The sequence below is a fragment of the Macrotis lagotis genome, chromosome 8 (genome assembly GCF_037893015.1).
Source record: "Macrotis lagotis isolate mMagLag1 chromosome 8, bilby.v1.9.chrom.fasta, whole genome shotgun sequence".
In the NCBI taxonomy this organism is placed as follows: domain Eukaryota; kingdom Metazoa; phylum Chordata; class Mammalia; order Peramelemorphia; family Peramelidae; genus Macrotis; species Macrotis lagotis.
Genome location: NC_133665.1, coordinates 1,293,318 through 1,313,318, shown reverse-complemented (window position 1 = coordinate 1,313,318; position 20,001 = coordinate 1,293,318). Strand labels below are relative to the sequence as shown.

General features: G+C 42.1%; 2 protein-coding genes across 6 annotated transcripts in view; one reads left to right on the top strand and one right to left on the bottom strand.

The window, feature by feature from the left end:
- Window positions 1-9,386: 9,386 nt before the first annotated feature.
- On the top strand, window positions 9,387-16,738 carry GGT6 (gamma-glutamyltransferase 6). Of its 3 annotated transcripts, none has more exons than XM_074196217.1 (4): window positions 9,387-9,836; window positions 10,732-10,955; window positions 11,091-11,186; window positions 12,102-16,738. In XM_074196217.1, the coding sequence occupies exons 1-4, from the start codon at window positions 9,661-9,663 to the stop codon at window positions 13,214-13,216; spliced, it is 1,611 nt and encodes a 536-aa protein (XP_074052318.1). In that variant the 5' UTR covers window positions 9,387-9,660; the 3' UTR covers window positions 13,217-16,738. The 3 variants fall into 3 exon arrangements, with proteins under 3 accessions (XP_074052318.1, XP_074052319.1, XP_074052317.1); XM_074196216.1 differs by having other exon boundaries at window positions 9,439-9,836; window positions 11,073-11,186; XM_074196218.1 differs by lacking the exon at window positions 11,091-11,186.
- TMEM8B (transmembrane protein 8B) overlaps window positions 15,464-20,001 on the bottom strand; it is an 82,481-nt gene continuing 77,943 nt past the window's right edge. The window contains exon 9 of one of the 3 annotated variants that reach the window (XM_074196215.1): window positions 15,464-18,274. In XM_074196215.1, the coding sequence (XP_074052316.1) occupies window positions 17,939-18,274 (336 nt within the window). In that variant the 3' untranslated portion in view covers window positions 15,464-17,938. The remainder of the gene's footprint in view (window positions 18,275-20,001) is intronic. The other 2 variants (XM_074196214.1, XR_012470682.1) reach the window with 2 other exon arrangements.

The window sequence follows — 20,001 nt, the reverse complement described above, 5'->3', positions numbered from 1 at the left end:
ACCAGGAAAAGGAAAATATGGGAATATTTTGGGAAAAAAATCCATTTTGGTTAAGGATGTTTGAGTCATTATTGTAATGAGAGCAAAGCTTAAAATTGTTTTATTTTAAACCAGATGCTGGGTACTTTTAGAATAAAGATGACTGTTAAATGTATGTGTTACAAGCTTGAGTCAATGTGATCATTCTCATTGGGAGTTTACTCATGTAGTAAAACACCAATGTAAGTTTATTAAAACCTCCATGTTAAAAGTGAAGTATGTGTGTCAATTTGGCAATGAGGCAAAATGTAGATTGTAATAAGCTCCAGAATCACATTATGATGGAAACATGTGTTTCCATCTGAATAAGATGTTAAGCAGTTTCTTTACCAGAAGACAAGGTCTCAAGTAGTCACCAAAGCTGAAGAGGACTTTTTTGGAACAGATTCAGAGGAGAGGAGAGGAGAGGAGAGGAGAGGAGAGGAGGGGAGAGGAGGGGAGGGGGAGGGGAGGGGAGGGGAGGGGAGGGGAGGGGAGGGGAGGGGAGGGGAGAGGAGGGGAGAGGAGGGGAGGGGAGAGGAGAGGAGAGGAGAGGAGAGGAGGGGAGGGGAGGGGAGGGGAGGGGAGGGGAGGGGAGGGGAGGAGAGGGGAGGGGAGGGGAGAGGAGAGGAGGGGAGGGGAGGGGAGGGACACTGAACCAGTTCATTTCCATAATCTCTTGCCTATGTATACATTTTATCTCTGTAACTTCCCCTTTGGACTCTGTATGTGTGACACCCCTACTTAACATTCTTCTCCTTATGGAAAGGAGGAGAAGTAAGATGAAAATATTCTCCATTGAGATAGAAAGAGGGAGATTATTGGGTGGCATGATTATCCTACATGAGTCTATAAATCTTAACTAGTGAAAGTCCTATCTCTGATTTAGACAATGGGTGTATTAGTAAAGGTTGGAGGAGAATCTAGCTGACAGAAATCAATGTCAGTATTTTTGGTGTGGCTAACTTGGTAGTTCACAACAATTTGAGAATTGGCCTTGGGTGACAGTACCCCTGGGTCTGGCCTAGATTCTCAGTCCCTGGTCAGAGGTGCACTATGGCACAGGATTCTGATCCAGAGGAGAGAGATACCAGTGGCATGTGACTGAGTCAGTTCAGAGTGACTATTGTTTATAAGCAACTGGCCAGGATATTTGCCTGGGGAGCAGCAAATGTCTGGACATATCCAGAAACAGAGTACACATATTCTGGAATGTACAACTTAGAGACAGTTGTACAGACTCTTGTGAGATTAATGATGGTACCTGGATCCCTTGTAAAGATGAGCAAACTGGAGGACTTGTTAAGGGAAACTGTGATTATGAGTTAGTATGGACTTGCAAAGAAAGTGCAGAAATGGCCATTTGCAAGAAAAATAATTTAAGGAACATCACTAGGTAGATTAGCTATTCTTGGGGTTGGTCCACTGGCACAAGATCAAGGGTTTATTTTGATCAATTTTGGAGCCAGGAAGACCTATCTAAAGACATTGGTATAAAAATTTGCCAGTGGAAGGAGGTACAGCAACTTTGGAAATGTGCCTATTATCATGGTGATTATAGGGCCTACTTAAGAGGGTCCCTTGGAAGTAAAAAGGAACAGTAGCTAACCATTTGTTAAAAACCCAATTAACTATAGATGGAAGAACAACTAGCACTAGAGGGACATTATTGAATTTGTAGGACTATTGTCTATACCCAGTTGTCCAAAGAGCTGGTCAGGGAGTTGCTATATAGGGTTGATCAGGGAGTTGTTATCTAGACCTTAGGGCCTACTCAGAAATATAAAGAAATCTCATCAAAAATAAGAGGAGGGATTGAGTGGGATAAAGTCTGAGATTTCTTCAGTAGAATATTATAGATTAGAACTGTGTCTCTTCTGCCCCTCTTCCCTTGACAAACAACTTTTGGGATATCAGTAAATGTTATTAGGACCAGAATATAAAGAGAAAACTGCCTTTTCTTCCTTGTCTACTGAGTCTTCAGAAAGGAGACATATGTCTCCAACTGGATTATTTAAATTAGTTTACAGGCTTAAATTAGTTTACATTCTTAACTAATGAGGATAGGTCAGTGGGGGTGGGGGATTACATTAGGATAAATGTGACCCTTGGGTCTTTTTCCCTTTGCCTCAGTCTCTTTAATTGATTGGGGCCTGTTCCTCAAGAAACAAATAAAACTTTCTCTTAATACCTTGAGAGATCTCTGAAATTTATTTAAGTGGCATCCATCCCACCTATTACTGAGTTCTGACCTCAGACACTTACTAGTTATATTATCCTGGGCAAATCACTTAACCCAGTTTACCTCAGTTGTCTCATCTGTAAAATGAGCTGTAGAAGGAAAATGAAAAGCCATTCCAGTATCTCTGCCAAGAAAACCCCACATGAAGAGTCAGAAACCACTGAATCACTGAACAAACCACTGAACAAACAGGAAGTGGTCAATAAATGTTGCTATTTCATTTGGCAAATGGGAAAACTATGGAAAGAAAATCACAAATTTAACATTCATAAAGGCATCTAGGTGGCATAGTAGATAGAGTTGGGCTTGGAATCAATAAGCATTGAGTTTGAATTTAACCTCAGCTTGAAACCTTAACCAGTTTGAAACCTGGGACAAGTCACTTAATCTCTGTTTGCCTCGGTTTCCTCAGCCATAAAATGTGGATAATAACAGCACCTACATCACAGAATTAATGCGAGGATTAAATTAGATAATAATTGTAATTCAGTTAGTATAGTCTGACAGACAGTGGATGCTGTATAAATTCTCATTCTCACCCTTTGCCTTAAAATATTGATAATGAATCCTTTCTCTCCATAGAAAGGTGATAGACTAGAGAGGTAGGAGGGACAAAAATAATAGTAATGATAACCTGTATTCAAATAGCACTTTGAGGTTTGCAAACAGAGGCTATCTCATTTTTAGATGTTTCCTGTTCATTTCTTTTGCTTGAAAGTAATTATTTGTTACAAGAGGAAGAGAGAAATAATACCCATATTTTTAAAAGAGGATCAATCAAAAGAGGATCAAAAAAGGATCACTTTTAGGTAGTGGAAGGAAAACTCACCTAAGAATACAAAGACCTTCTGATTCAGATTGTACAGCTAATAAGTCATGTGGTTTTTAGTAAATCATTTCCCTTACCTTGGCTTAAGGTTCTAAGAATGTAGAGGAACCATACTGGGTTCTTACTGTCCTCCTATCTCTCCCAATAGAATGTAAAGTTTGCTTCAAAACACAGAGCCTTGCAAACAGTAGGTGCTTAATAAATCTTTGGTTCTGGTATTGATGACATCTCCAGAACCAGGTGTGAAATTCAGTAGACCTAGTAGACCAGTAGACCAAGCCAATTTCTTGCTAAGGAACAAAATCCCCTTGTCTGCTGCCTCACTGATGAGGTCTTTTTGGCAAGGTGGGAATTTTCTGTGTTTTCGTGTTAATACAGTTGAGGATGATTAATGATTACACAACCAATTCATTCACCTGAGCCACAGCCTTGGGTTTGGCTTTTAAAAGTAGTAGTACCTTGGGTAGTACCCAAGGATTTCAAAACCAGGGAAATTGAGACTAGGGAATTGAGAACTGGATGGACAAAGAAGAGGGAGCCATTCCCAATCTGAAAGTGTATTTCCTGGAGGGAGATCTACAGTATGTGACACCCCCCCCCATAGGAGAGGTGGAATGTAGAACCCCAAGAATGGTAGCAGAGACTTGATCTGTGAACCTTCTGAATCATCAATTTCCAACCAATTAGCAAGGGTCTTATTTTATCAACAAAACATTTGATGACAGAATAAAGACCTGAACATCAGTACAAATAAAGTCCAGGACAAGGGAGATGTAAACCTTGTGAAAGAACTGACTTTGAAGAATTTCATGCTGTGTCCTGAGACCCTATTAATGTCAGAACAGAGGACCATTTTAATAAGGAAATAAAGAACCAGGAAACTGATTAGAGATCCCTGTACCTATAAAATGAGGGGGTTCTTCTTCTAGCTTTACAAGTTAGTAAAATTTGAGTGTCTCAGAACAATACCTAAGGTGAGCCACAAGGTGGCAGCAGATTGAAGGATCCGAGACAAGGATGATCCCTCATCCCTGCCACAGGCATTTAATGATATATGATCACAACATCATAGGTGTAGAGCTGAATGAGCTCTTAGAAGTCACTAAACCCAAACTTTCATTTTACAGATGAGCAAACTAAGGTACAAAGACTTGACCAGGTTCATCTACCTATTGTATTTTCCCCAAAATAAAACAAGAGATATATTCATTTGTGCTCCAAAAAACACATTAGTGTTTATTTTCAGGGGATGTTTGGCTTACCTTTCATCTAAAGGCACCCTACTTTGGTATTTGGAAATGTGTACTTATAATTTATATTGCCATTTATTTTAAGTATTAATGTCAATAATATTATTTATATTTAATTACATATTAATATTATTATTTTATAATGCAATATGTCTTATGTTGCTCAGACTTAGTGAAATTCTAATGAAATTACTAAATGTGCCCATCTGACTGACAATCTTGATTGGGGCTTATTTTGGGGATAGGACTGATCTTACAAGCATGTTAAAACAATCTTATTAGGGCTTATTTTCTAGTTGGGTCTTATTTGGGGGAAAATATGGTAGTATTTGAGGTTGGATTTGAATCCAGGACTTCCTGGCTCCAAGTCTAGTGCCTACCCACTACCATCCTGAGTTCAAATTTGACCTCAGACTCTCAGAATTTACTAGCTGTATCACTTAACCCAGATTGCCTCAAAAAAAATACAAAAGATCCCACCTTTTTTTTATAAGCATTAAAGAGAATCAATATGGTGTGATGTATGGAGTTAGCCTCAAAACTAGAATGAGCAGGGTTCCAGTCTTAGCCCTTACCAATTCTGGCTGTGCAAGCCACTTAATGTGTCAGCACCCTAAGCAGCTTCTTAAATTGCAGGGAGGGTCCCAACCTGATTTTTGCAGGGCAATGGAGTTAAGTAACTTGCCCAAGGTCATGCAGCTAGTAAGGTTCTAGTGTCTGGGGCTGGATTTGAACTCAGGTCCTCCTCACTCTAAGATCTGCACTCCTATCCACTGCACCATTTAGCTGCCCCTGCAACTTGTATTCGTAAAAGAAATTTCTACACCTGGGAGTCCACTATCAATAAAATCAATCACAAGTCCAATCTCTGTCCTAGCCATCTCCAAATCATCAGTCATCAGCTCCATCTCTCTCCACCAGGACCCTAGAGGGAAGGTAATAAGCACCTATTAATGTTTATTGCCTACAATGAGCTAAGCACTTTACAAATTTTTCCCTTTTGAGAGGTAGGTGCTATTATCTCTATTTTGCAGATGAGAAAACAGAGATTAAGTCAATTGCCTAGAGTCACACAATTAATAAGTGTTTAAGGCAGGATTTTTGGAATCTACCATTGAGGCATAGCCTCCTCCCCTCAAGTTGCCAAATCTTCTAATACTTCCCAGTCATCTCCAGACCACCACCCCCATTCCCTCCCCTTTCCCCTCCCTTTTAACCTCCTCATTTTCTTGTATTTACATTTTCAACACTAAGAACAGCACCTCAAATATAGTAATATTGTAATGTTTTACCTATTCCTATACATTTGATAATTGATTATTAAGTGGTACCATTAGCATTACCAAAAGACAGGGAGCATTCAGAGCAAAGCAAGAAGAAAAACCTTAATATTACTGAGTATGTTCTGCATTTCTTTTCTTTTTCCTTCAATTTCTTTTAATCCCTCAACCTATTCCCCAAATGGTCAAAAAACATGTTTTTTCGGCATCTCTTATTCGCTGGAATAAGCACTGAGGGCAAGAATAGGGTCATTTTTTCTTTTTTTTTTCTTTTTTCCATTTTGGTACCCTTACTGCCTAACCCATAATATACTCTTAAAGGCTTTTTGCATTGTCTTGGACTAAATTGGATTAGACCGGATTGGATTGCATTGGACTAGATCTTCCCAGAAGTTGTTCTCACCCTCAGGATCCAGATAAAGAGACCATTTTCAATGATTACTTAAGAACTTCACTTTATTTAGTAAGAAGATTCAAAGGCCAATAGGTCTAAAAAAGAAGTTTCAATTTTTTTTTTTTTTTTTTTTTTGTTCAAAGGCAAGGCCCAGATTCTGCCTCTCTCCTGCCTCTGGCCTGTGGTCTTACAGTACAGGTCTGTGAGAAGTTAACCCTCTTCTGCAAGCATTTGACAGCAAAAGTCTCAGCTAAATACTTATATAAATAAGATTGAGGTACAGAATTAGAAAGAAAAATACCTAAAAAAAAACCAAATTTTTAAAAAGAATTTAATATGATTTCCTATAATCATAGACTCAGAGCTAGAAAGAGCCTTAGAAGTCATTTATTTAACAGATGGGGAAAATGAGGCCCTTGAGATATTAAATGATTTGCCTAAGGTCACTGAGTTAATAAGTGACAAAGGCAACATTTGAACCCTCATCCAAAGCAGAGTATGACACCTTATCACTATCTGCTTCAGTTTTCTCATCTGTAAATTGAGGATAATAAAAACACCTCCATCCCAAGGGTGTTTTAAGACCAAATGAGGAGCAGTGCAGTGGACAGAGCACTATCCCTGCAATTGGAATCAGGAAGAGCTGGGTTCAAATTCAACCTGAGAGAGAGAGAGAGAGAGAGAGAGAGAGAGAGAGAGAGAGAGAACCAAATGAGATAATCTCTGTAAATCACTGCAAACTTCAAAGTGCTAGGTAAATCATCATCATCCTCTAACTTCTTATCTTGCTAATGGTTGCTTAACATTGTATATAGCAAACTGCCTCTCTGAGAGAATTTATTGCCTCCTTGCCTCCCCAGGGACAAGTTTTCTCCAACAAACCTAGAAAGATAGATATACTGCTAGTTATGGGACCTGATCTCAGGACCTGAAACTGAATAGATGGAAATTATCTGAACAGAGCACAGATCTGAGGTTTTGTGTAAGTGAAAAAAAGACAAGACCATTCTGCCCAGGTTTGGGAAGGTAAAATAGGCTTTTGAAAAGGGCCCTTGGAGGTCATTCCCAACCTCATAAGTTACCTAAATCATAATATGCCCCATAAAAATAAATTTATGTATAATGTGTACCCTTAAATCATAAAATGTATACCCCCAAAACCTCAAATATATCTAAATTCATCAGATATACAAGGCATTTGCTGTTCAGTCATTTCAATTGTGTCTGACTCTTTGTGACCAACCCCCTTTGGAGTTTTCCTGTCAAAAATACTGGAGTGGTTTTCCATTTCCATCTCCAGTTCATTTTATAGTCAAGGAAACTGAGGCAAAGAGGGTTAAATGATTTACCTGTGGTCTCATAGCTAATAAGTATCTAAGCCCAGATTTGATTCTTTCTCCAGTTCATTGAATAGATGAGGAAACTGAGACCAGGAAGTTTAAGTGATTCACTCAGTCATATAGCTAGTAAGTATCTGAGTCCAGGTTTTGATTCTTTCTCCAATTCATTTTACAGATGAGAGAACCAAAGCAACAGGGTTAAGTGACTTGTTCTGGGTTATATAACTAGTGTTTGAGGCCAGATTTGATTCTTTCTCCAGTTCATTTTACACATGAGGGAATCAAGGCAAATAGGGTTAAGTGACTTAGTCTGGATTATGTAGCTAGTAAGTTTCTGAGTCCAGATACTGATTCTTTCTCCAACTCATTTTACAGATGAGGAAACCAAGGCAATGGGTTAAGTGACTTGTTCTAGGTTATATAGCTAGTAAGTGTTTGAGGCCAAATTTTGATTCTTTCTCCAGTTCATTTTACAGATTAAAGAACTGAGATAAACAGGGTTAAGTGACTTGTCCTGAGCCATATAGCTAGTAAATGTTTGAGGCTGGATTTGATTTCAGGTCTTCCTGGCTCCAGGTCCAGTATTCTATCCAATCTCTTAGCTGCCCCTTACACAAGGCAGGGAAATGATGGAGAGAATTATGAATGTAGCAGGAACAGAATCTGTGAACTTAGATGCTGTTAAATCTTGTTAAATGGGTGAAGGATCCCTGCTCTTGAGATGTTAACTGATCCCGAATTGATTGCATACAGCCTATCTTGTCCCCATTTTCCCTTTCATTTAACCTTACTGGCACAACTTTTGAATGACATTGAACTTGGAGATGGAGCACCTTGGGACAGGAAGGACCAGTACATAGATTGTCATTGGAAGCTACCTGGTCTAAGATGTAAGACCACTCCCCAAGCACTACCTCTGTCCAATCTACCATGGAGGGGGATACAACAGGAAGCAACACCCCTTGAAACTCTCTTTCTTCTTCCTGCCCCCATCCAGAAGTATGGGGGCTTTCTCTGGCTCTTCTATAATCCAGGTGGAGCATCGTAAGCCTCACCATGTGGCCTGGTTAAGCCAAGCCTCATGGCTACCTGCCCTTTCTCTCTCTCTCTCTCTCTCTCTCTCTCTCTCTCTCTCTCTCTCTCTCTCTCTCTCTCTCTCTCTCCCTTCACCTAGCCTGTCTTCAAGGTGCTTACTGCTTTTCTTACTAATTTTGGCCAATGTACCTTGTAATAATATTCTGTCATAATAAAATCCTGAGCAGTTTTAACATCCCGTAGAGCTGTGAATTCCTTCACTTTTTCAGTGGCCTTTAATCTTCTGTCTTCAATCTCTAAATCTTTAATAATCAGAAATAATACCTTCATTGGATTTAGCCTACCCTGAAAATTAAAGGATTCAACAATATCATGAATTCTTGCAATATCTCCCATCACATAAATCTTATTATCACTGACATGTCCTAAAACTATAGAGAACATATTTTCTGTAACAATAGTCAGAACACAAGTTCTGACCAAATATTTTTTCTTTAAGCTCCTACTATGTGCTGGGAAAAATAATAGCTTGCACTTAGCTTTTTAAAGAATACTTTGAGGTTTGAAAAGGATTTTCCTTATGTTTTCTCTTCATATCAACCCTCTGAGATGAAAAGTTAGGATTCCTGCCTGCAAATTCTTCATTCGATCTACCCCCACCAACTTCCTGACAAAAATGAAACATTCTCTGTCCTCAGGAAACACACCTGTCCTCTCATCTCCTCCTCCTTTTCCCTCTTTCCCAAGCTTATCAACGAAGGGAACTGGGCTTCCAGAATGGCACAACCACAAGAACTCTCTGACCTCAGAGTTCTTCAGACTCTGGAGGGAGCTTGAGCAATACTAACCATCGCCACAAGAGTGCATAAGGGACCAAAAGACTAAAGAATTTGTGGAGGTTAGATGGGGCAGGCAGAATCGATTGCTGGTGTTCAGAAGCCTCTAGTCTAACTGTCTCAACATGGAGAGTAGGGGAAGCAGGACTCTACTTCCCTCTGCAGGAAGGATCTCATTGCTCACCCAGAGATATCTCAGACCTTGTTCACTCACCCTTAGAGTCTGGCACCAGAAATCCTGATTCCACCAGATAAACCTGCTCCTCCTCACAGGTCAAGTTCCAACAGGTGTGGAAACCCTAACTCCACCCCTTCCTCTACCCTGCCTTTCCCAGCATTGACACAGGAACTATCCCCTTACTAATGGTCCCACAGAACCCATTCTTTTACAGCCAGTGGGTAAGGCTGCTCATTCACCCACTGATTTTTCCGAGAAATGGAGCAGTCCATGCTCAACTCACAGGCTGGATGTCTGGGAACAGTGAAGTATCAGAAGCTACTTTTCCAGGAGTCTGGCTCTGAAGAAGAGGAAGAGGAAGAGGAGGAGGAGGAAGAAGACGAAACAACGTCAGTGCTATTTCCAGACTCAGGTCCTGAAAGGCTTCTACAAGTGTAAGTTGAGGGGAGCATGAGGCCCTGGGGCAGAAGTCAGTGGGTCCTACAGTGGATGGTGATCTTCAGACACCTGACTCTTTCAATATGAATGACCTTGGGCAAGTTCCTTTACCTTACCTGTCTTGCATCCAGGGCCATTTCTAGTCATCCTGATTCATATCTGGCCACTGGACCCAGATGGCTCTGAAGGAGACAGTGAGGCTGGTGACTTAGCACAGCAGCCCCTTACTCAAATCCAATTCATTTACTTACCATTGCATCACCTCCCTGATGTCATGGTCTTTGAGAAAAAAGGACAAACAACATCAGCACCTACCCTGTGTGCTAAGAGGTGAAAAGAAGTCAAGTGAGAGTGACTAGGAGGGATGTCTCTGCAGAATCCTATTTTTTTAAAAGGTCAATATAAATGGTATTAGTTCAGGGGTCATGCCTCATTTGGTCTCCTGAAGTTCCTTCTCCTCTGAGCCTGGTTTTATGACTATTGCTAACCTGTCTGGACCTGCTGAGCCTGGAGCTTACCAAGCAATCATTTTAATAAATAATAATAATAATAATAATATCATCTTTCTAAACAGCTTCAAAGCTTTCAAGTACTTTTTTGACAATGACTTTCCTTGGTAGGCAATGCAAGAATTATTGTCATCCACATTTTTCAGTTGAGGAAACTTACACAAAAGCCTAAAACTCTAAATTTTCTAAAGAGATTTGATCCAAAAGTCTAAGATTCAAAATGGATTCCCTCAGGAGTCCAGTACAGGCCCTTTAGATAGCAGACTAGTATTCTTCTCCATTTAAGAACACCCACTTAGCAAGAATCACCCCATAGAGGACCTACCTAACAAGCTTAACTTCTTTAAAGGATTCTCCACCCTCCCACTCTCTTTATCCACAGAAATCCTGCTCAAAGCAGGCTTAAGACCTGGGCATGGATCCCCCCAGCCCTCCTGCTGCTTGGACTAAGCTTCTACTTGGCTGCTAGACAGCTGCAGTCCAGGTGGGCCTCTGACCAAGACCAGGAAATGTCATCTCCTAAGATCCAGAACCTTGAGCATCACACATCTGGACACCACCACAGTCCTGGCATGTATCCTAATGGAGTGGTCATCAGTGAGTCAGGTCAGTAGGAAGGAGTAGGAGCAAGGGGGAAATGGGAAGAGGAGCAGGAGCATAGGTGTGGGCATGGATGAAGAACTCTCTAGTCCCCCATTAACCTGTCTTCCTTCCTTGTCACAGTCACATGTTCCATCCTAGGGAGAGACCTGCTCTTAGATGGAGGGAATGTGGTGGATGCAGGTGTGGCAACTGCCCTCTGCCTGGCATTGGTGCATCCCCATGAAACAGGATTAGGTTAGTATGATTCCCAAATCTCCCACAATCTGAGTCCTCCTCCATTCTCCATATCTTCTAGATCAGAATAAACCTCTGATCCTTCAGGTTGATGTCAGTGTGATTCTGCCCTATTCTCCAGAAGTATGTAAGCAAAAGTGGTCCAGAGATGTTATAGAGGGGAATCATTTAAGGGAGGGAATAACTAGATGTAAGAGATAAGGGAGAAAATACTAGACTTGAAGTCATGAAGACCTGGGTTCAAATCCCACTTGTCATTAAGTAACTGTGACCTTAAGCAATCTCTGGACCTTAACATCTCTGGGTCTCAGTATCTACCATCTGTCAAATGAGGGGCCCTGAGCCTCCTTCTTGCTCTAGAGCCTGTGATCTTAGAAGAATTTTTAAGTTCCCTTTAACCCTGTGATTCTAAGTCACCCCCCCAGTTCCCATAGACAAAGGGAATGTTACCTATTGATCTCTTCTGAATAAGCTTCCATGTCTTCTGGTCCAAGGTAACTCTTGAGATTATAATCATAGACTTGGCATAGGATTACCTCCCTGCCATTTTACAGATGGGAAAAAACAGGGCCACAGAGGGGCTCACACAAGTAGTGGGTGACATGAATCTGTAGCAGGTCCCTTCATTGCCCCTGGACTAAGTCCCATTTTTCTCTGACCCATCAGGATGTCAGTTTAACCCTGTAGTAGATTGTGTTATTGTCACAATTTTGCCCCTCAATTAGAATTCCCTGGGTTGCTATGACCCTTCTCCCCCAGACCTTCAAGATTATGTCAATATTACGTGTGTCCCCTCTTCCAGGTAGGTAGGACCTTCACCCAAAACCCAGTGTGTGTTGAAGAGAACCAAAGTCTCCTAGCCCATTCTCTTCCACCCCCCCAGGACAGTCACAAATTTTCTCCCTTTCTTCCCAGGTGCTGTATTTTGGGGTCTCTTCCATAACAGCTCATCCAATCAAACCATGGCCCTGACACCAGGTCCAGTTCAGGCTCTGGCCCCTGGCCTGGGGACGCCAGGAGCTCTGCCTGCCCTCCACCTTCTACATCGAAATTTAGGCCATCTGCCCTGGCCCCGACTACTGGTTGCTACCATTGCCCTGGCCCAAGATGGTTTCTCCATTGACAAAGCTCTAGCAGAGGTGCTGGCTGAATGGGATGCAGCAGGTCAGGCCACAGGCCTCTGCCCATTACTGTGCCACCCCAATGGGACTGTGCTGGGTCAGGGCACCCATGTAACCAACCTGGGCTTCGCTGCTGTACTCCATAGAGCTGCCCAGGCCCCCAAGACTGATGATCAGTTTCTGAGTGCTCTGCTTCACCCCCTGGCAGAGGACTTGCACCTACAAGAGCCCCTGCAGGGCATCATGCCCACTCTGGAGCCAGCCCTGCAGTTTGCATTGCCCCAAGGACTGCTCTTTACCACCCCAAGTCCCACAGCTGGAGAGCTACTACTAAAGATACTAAACAATACCCTGAAGGCAGAGGGGCTGACTTCAGACCCCTGCCCCAGATTCCTGGCAGCTGCCCAGGATGCATATGCCAGGGTCACTCCCGCAGCCCCCATAGGAAGCATCCTGGCAGCTATGGACAATAAGGGTTCCATGCTCCTCCTTGCCTCCTCTCTCAATAGCACCTTTGGCTCCAGGTGGCTATCACCATCCACAGGTATCTTCCTGAATGATTTCATGGGAGATTCTCAAACTGCCACCTGGGCATGCCCTGCCCTGCTGTGCTGTGGTCCTGAAGGTGATGTGCTAGCTCTGGCAACTTCTGGAGGGTCCCCTGCACCCCTGGCCATGGCTAAGACCCTGCTCAGCTACTTGACCCTTCAGCAGCCCCTGCCCGATGCTGTCACTCAGCCCCAGTTACAGATTCAGCTTGGATCCAATGGGGTCCCTCATAGCTGCAGAAAGACCCCTCCTAAAACAGGAACTCCCAACACTGAAGCTCTGCTTCTAGTGACCACCCATGCTGACCATGTCAGGGCCACAGGTGTCCCAGCCAGTTGCTACCCTTCACGTGGGCATTAGTCTGGAGGTAGTGATGCCCTCTCTCACAGGTTCTGGGGAGATCTCAGAATGGGTTGTGAAAGTTAGAACCCAGGAAGTTCCATTCTGAGAGCTGGCCTGAGATGGGTGGGACCAGTATCAAGCTCGGATTGTTGTTTCTCCTTCATGTAAAGAGTGGCTATGTCAAAATCCCTAGGGATAAACCTGGGAAACATTTGTGGCATTAGAGGGTCTGTCTGGGGTCCATTGAGGAACAAAGTCACAAGGACTACTGATATCTTAATAGAGAAGGCAGCTAGATGGCACAATGAATAGAGCCTGGGTCTGGAATCAGGAAGACTTGAGTTCAAATCTAGCCTTAGCCAATGAGGATAACAGCACTACCTCACAGGATTGATGTGGGGATTAAATGAGATATTTGTAAAGTGCTTAGTTAGCATGGTCTAACTGGCATGTCCTAGATGGTAGATGTCATCTTTATTGCCTTCTCTCCCATTTACCAGCAGGATAGGGGCCAGGGTTAGGTGAGAAGGTTTGGGGAAAATAGAAGCATTGGGGAAGAAGGTGGAAACAGGAAGAAAGGAAGGGAGGTGATGGTTCTGCTTTTACCTTGTTCTGTGATTTCAAACAAGTCATTTCCCATATCTGGGACTCAGTGACCTCCCTTTCAAATAAGAGGTTTAAACTCAATGATGTCTTATGTATCTTTCATTTCTGATATTCTCCAGTATTAAGAAAAGACCCTAACTAGGGACAAGAGGAGAAAGAAAAGTATTGTTGAATGAGATTTTAGATGTCTGCCATCTACCATATTGGTCTAAAAACAGATTTAGCTTTTGTCTCTCAAATCTGGCTTATAAAAATCCTTAGCTTGACCTATGATTGTTATTCTCCACTCTACACTTACTTATATGTTTTCCTCTCAAAGAAATACACACACACACACACACACACACAATTCCAGTATAATTTTGATATACTTACACATCCTTAAAGACATCAGTGGATGTGACTAAAATTTCCACTCCAGTCCTTGTCTTGCTGGGGAGAAGACCCAGAGAAAGAGTGGGAGGTGGTAATCCCAAAAAAACTTTTGGGAGGAGATCTCCCAGACAGGATTAGAATGAGGAAAAGGAATAGGAGCTACAATTTCTAAACTGGACTAGTCAATCCTATCTGTCACTTGACCTTGGAAAAGAAATACTTGGTCTCTAAACTCAGCATCTGTTCTAGCCTTTGCTAGAGGGTCTATTTTGGGATTTTTGTTTTGTTTTGTTTTGATCAAAACTTCCTTTTGAAAATAATCCAATGTCAGCTGAACTGAGACAGAAAAAAATTTGTCCCTATTCAGAATGAAAAGGGGAACTAGAGGGCTCCAAGAGGGCTGGGGGTGGAAGCTATCCTGATCTAGGTCCCAATAAGTCACTGGACCTGGGGCTAATTTAAAGACTCATAGAGAAGGGATCTAGGTACAGCTCCCTGGTCCTCTAGTCACCTTGGACCCTGTTTATAATATTTATAACGTGGGCATGTCACTTAACCTCCCTTTTGAATTCCAGATCTATGACCATATGACCCTAAGAATCTGAGTATGTCTGGAGCATGTGTGAATGTGTATACGACTGAATATGCCCATATACCTCTGGCTAGCCCTATATATGTTGATACACTTCTAAGGGTGCCTTATATATGGAGACATGTTCATATTTGTGTCTGAATATGTCTTTAAACATGAAGTTCAATATCTGGAACATGTCTGTGTGTATATTTGGATCTAGAAGTGTCTGATGAGTATATAGTAGTATATTCCAGATTATTCCTTGGAGTGAGGGGGGACTCTTCCAGAGGCATGCCAGACTTCTGCTCTTACACAAGGACATGGAAAAACAGACTTGGTCTAGTTGGCTTCAGTGAGCAGAACTAGGAGCAATGGATGAAAGTTTCAAAGAATCATATTTTGCTTTGAGAGAAATGATTATTTCCCTTCCCATTTCCCCCTTCTCTACTAGGTCAAATCAGCCTCTAAAGAATAGGGCTGATAATGAGATTGTTCTTAACATTCTCCAAATATTCTCTTCAAATTTGTTCAGGTCCAGCAACTGGAAAAGCTTAGATATGATCAAAAGGTAAAGAGATTCTAATCTGGGTGAATTTGGGGCCAAGTTCTTATGGAGGTAGAAATCTTTATCTAGATTGACCAAATTGGGGGGCAGTCTGGGTGGAGATAAAGGTGAAATAATTCAAGTCACAACTCCCAGTCCCTCCTTAGAATAGGTTCACCTCTCATTATATTTGTTCTCTCATTAATTGTTGACCATTCACAGTTAATTGTCACCTGTTGAGAATACCCTCTCTTCCAAGGATGTGTGTCAAGAGACCTCCTAGAAGGGTGTTTGGTTTCCCAGAGACAGACAAATGACCACCCTTTTATTAATTACTCACTAGCCATGATTAATTACCCAGAAATTATGTCTCTCAAACTTTGTATATGTCACAGATTTGATAAGCAATTTGTGTGATCCAGAAAGATGAGACTGAACTTATCAAATATGTTTAGAGGGAATTCTTGGGTAGGTTAGACCAGATGGCTGCTAGAATCCCTTTCAACTCGGAAACTCTGAGATTTGGTGACATTCCTCAAGTCCTCTAATTTCCTATACAAACCAGGGATGATTGACACCTCAGTTTACTGTTGCCCTTGGCAACTATCCTACCAGTCAATTGGCTGTGGCTTGGGACATGGGGAAAGTTCCTCCTTCCTGAAGAGACAATCCCTCTAACCCAAAAAGGGGGCATCAAAGGAATCCAATGAAAACTAGATTTAGACTAAGAACAGGTCAGAGCCATCCAAATATGTAGCCATCAGTATGAACCATGCATCAGGGAACTGATATCCTCTCATTTGAAGCTCTACATCTATATTGCCTCCATATTCATTTTATCATTTTGATTCCCTTTTTTTCAGCAGTAAAGACTTTTTAAAAATTCAGATAGATTTTGTGTGTATCTTGCAGAGGTAGTTGGGTTCAATGGGAAGAAGGCAGAAAGTAAAATCTTGGCGCTACCATTTTTTTCCTGTCTGATTTTGGGTAAGTCACTTCACTAAGGCTATAGTTTCTTCATCTGTAACACAAGGAGGGGGACTGAGTTTTAGAAACCAAGAGCCCTCTGATGATAACTCCTGGTAGTGGCTGCTGGAAATCAGGGTAGATGGGATTTTCCTGGATTCTACAAGAAAAGGATGATCTAGTAGTTATGCCAAAGCTGAAAATCTCATGGGTTTACCAGTGAGTAGATGAACAGTCCAATTCCCTAGAAAGAATGCACTCCTATGTGATGTAGGTTCACTGCTGAGCAAAGAGTCCTCAGAAAACAGCACAGCCACAGTTCAACGACTTCCTGGGTCAACTTTGTGGTCTCCACTTATGATTTTGTCTCTGCAGAAATGTGGGAGAGTCTTGTGGAAGGCCAGATATACTCCTTAATGTCACCACCAAACACCTCTAAATGCTCCATTAGGGTTGTGACATCAAGGGGGTTATTAAAACCCTCCTTAAAACCTGTTCAAGTTTTCAGCCTTGATGTCTCAGGCATAATGATTTCCATATGTGTAGTCCTTGTTCTTTGTATTGGACCTGTAATTTCTTTGGTGTAGAGAAATTTCAATGAGGAAATTCTCTCTACCACTTACTCTACAACAGTCTAAGAAACTTGCCAGGGGCCACTGAAAGATTGGTTGACTTACCCAAAGTCAATCAACCATTATGTGCCAGAAGCCTGTCCCCAACCCAGGTCTTTTTGATCCAGAGGCCACCATCTATCCATCACTTTACTGTATCAGCTTACTTGTCTTAAAATGTAAACCTTGTCTCTCACATTCTAAAGAGGTGTTCTCCCTCAGACTAAGGTCTGGAGTGTAAGTTAACAAGCTTCATGTCTCTCCAACTCCACACCCTCTGGGATTTTATAAACTCTTCCTAGCCAAGAGGACCCACCCAACCTTGACCCATCATTTCTGTATCCATTCATCAGTCCCCACCAGTTCCATTATGCCTGTTTGATAGCTCCAAAGTGCACATGGTTAGTGGTTTATCAAGTATGTTAGGGGTGAGAAGGATCTTCTTTTGTCTTCCTGACATTCATGGTGGCCTTTTTTGTCATGGAAAAATTCCATGGGACCAGAGAAGCAAAAAAAGGGTCTGACCCATAAACCATATTCTGTTTTCTGTTGCCAACCCCCCCCCACCCCGATCTCTACCTCTCAAAAGAAAATATGTCTAAGGGAAGAGCTGGCACACATTTCATTGGAAATATACCATAGTTCTATCACAGAAGCTACCCCTTCTAGCCCATTCCATTCCACCTCAAGTCTCCCTTCATTCCCATCCGTATTTTATATCTACTCAAAGACAAAGGGTAAGACAATGTGCAACTGGGTCAAGAAACCTGCAGGAAGCAATAGATGGCCACAGTTGTTGGAAAAGTCAATATTTCCAGGGTCTCCAGGATCCACATCCACAGGGAAGAATGAGTACTCCCAAGGTGAGTTCTATGCCTCAAGGACAAACTCCATGTCCCAGAGAAGAGTTCTGTGCCCCCAAAGCCATGCGTCCACAAGGAAGACTCTGTATCCTCAGGGTGATGAGTTCCATATTCTCAAGGAGGGTTTCATGTCCCCAAAGACAGATGGTGTGTTCCAGGGTGAATTCAATGTCCCAGGGAGGATTGGCCCAAGGACTGGTGTCAACTGGCACAAATGCTGTTGATGGAAGTACCTCCTGGGCCTACCAAGCCCAGCTCCTCCTGCTCATTGATGCAGAGCTGGTAGCCACACCCCCGGGGCCGAGATAATGGGGGTACTTTGCCATCAGATTTGGCTCTTGGGGGTAGTAGAAAGCCCACGCTGCCTGCAATGAGCATATGCCAGATGCTGTGGATATAGAAGTAATTGTCCCTTGTCTCCACAAAGGCATAGAGGAGAACTGCGCTGCCAGCAATTAGACTGCCTGGGCAAAGGTAGAACAACCAGCGACGCCACGTGGGTGGGTAACAGTGTCTGCGGCGGACACTACGCACCGTCTGGGGGGAGAGAGTCTGAAGTCAGGAATCATAAGACATGAGGTGAGGGGGATGGGAAGGTAAAGGGGAGGGCATGGGAGAGGCAGGGATTGAGTATAGCCAAGACTAGCCTAACAAAAGCTGAGATCAAGGATCAAAGGAGTAAGGCAGGGTCCCAGGGGTAGATACTATACATAGTCAAAGAGATAACAAGGAGCAAGGGGCTAGGGAAGACAGACCAATATCTAAAATACATTTAGTTTGGGAAGACTAAAGCAATAATCAGGGGATAAGGGCATTTGGACAAGAGGAGAAATATCTCCTGTGGATATTACAAATAGTCTTAGGAGAGGGTATAGGACAGAAAAAATGAGGTGATACAGTGGATCAAGTAACAAGCTTGGAGTCAGGAAGACCTTGATTCAAATCCTGCCCCAATTACTTACTAGCTATGGGACTTTAGGCAAGCAACTGAACGTCTATGTGTCTCGATTTCATCATCCTTAAAATAAGGGGGTTCAACTTGATGACCCATAAAGTCTTGAGTCTAAATCTTGATTCAACAAGGAGTTTATTGTGGACCAGGATGTGGGTAGCATTACCTCCCATAAATGAAGGAGTGAAGATCAAGGCCAAAGGAAGTTTCTACATGGATGCTGCACACCTCTAGGGGACTTAAATTTTTTGATGGCACAGACCTTTTAGCAGAATCTATTGAAGTCTACAAAATAATTCTGAAAGCAATGTCTTTAAAAGCATTGAATAAAATATTGAGGATTATAGAAGAAACCAATTATATTGAGAGGCAGTTAGATGACCCAGTGGATAGAATAACAGGTCTCAAATCAGACTCATCTTCCTTGATTCGAATCTGATCTCTGTCACTTACTAGCTGTGTGACCCTGGGTAAGTTACTTAAATCTGTTTGCCTCCATTTCCTCATCTGTAAAATGAGCTGGAGAAAGAAATGGAAAACTTCTCTAGTATACCTGCCAAGAAAATTCTAAATGGGTCATAAAGAGTCAGACTTGACAACAACATTTATACTGAAATATAGCAATGAAAATATTTTTTAAAAACAATTTCAAAGACCCTAAGTTAAGATCAACTGTTTTAGAGAAAAGGAGAAGGAAGGATGAAGGGAAGGGGAAGGGATGGTAAAAGGAAGGTGAAAGGAGGATGAAGGGTGGTTGGTGTAGAGGAGGTTCCTTTTGGGGAGCTGGAGCTGAGAGATAACAGATTTTAGGCATAATCTGAGAGGAGTAGAACACAGAAATGTCAAGGCTTAAGGCTAATGTGGAATGAGAGGGAAGATGATTAAGAGGAGATATTTTTGAACCTGTAGCAATCTGACATGAGGCTGGATTATTCATCAGCTGTATATAGTTTAGGATCATGATGTTTAGACCTGTTGGATTATCTAGTGTATTCAGCTCAATTTTCAAAAGAGGAAACTAAGGCACAGGGAAACTAACTAAGGACCCACAGATAGTAATATACTCAATAATACATGAGCTGGGATTCTCTGATACCAAGAAGAGATTAGTTATACTTGTGAATCTTAATGGCGAAAGAGCAAGAATATCAGAGGGAAGTTTTGGAAGAGAAATCTGTCTCTGCTGGATTCCCATTGTGTAGGCAGCAAAAAGTGAGATAAATGACTATGGGGACCTGGCTAGAGAAGCCATCTATCTTTGGGTTGCCTAGGACATTCCATGTTTTATCACTTGGGGTATAAGTGGTGAGAT

What these genes read in the sequence shown, in the direction of transcription:
- GGT6 (XM_074196216.1), top strand. Translation starts at nt 9,661, where the DNA reads ATGGAGCAGTCCATGCTCAACTCACAGGCTGGATGTCTGGGAACAGTG. An exon ending in CCTGAAAGGCTTCTACAAGT is followed by an intron (nt 9,837 to 10,731) that starts GTAAGTTGAGGG and finishes CTTTATCCACAG; the next exon opens with AAATCCTGCTCAAAGCAGGC. An exon ending in AGTGGTCATCAGTGAGTCAG is followed by an intron (nt 10,956 to 11,072) that starts GTCAGTAGGAAG and finishes TCCTTGTCACAG; the next exon opens with TCACATGTTCCATCCTAGGG.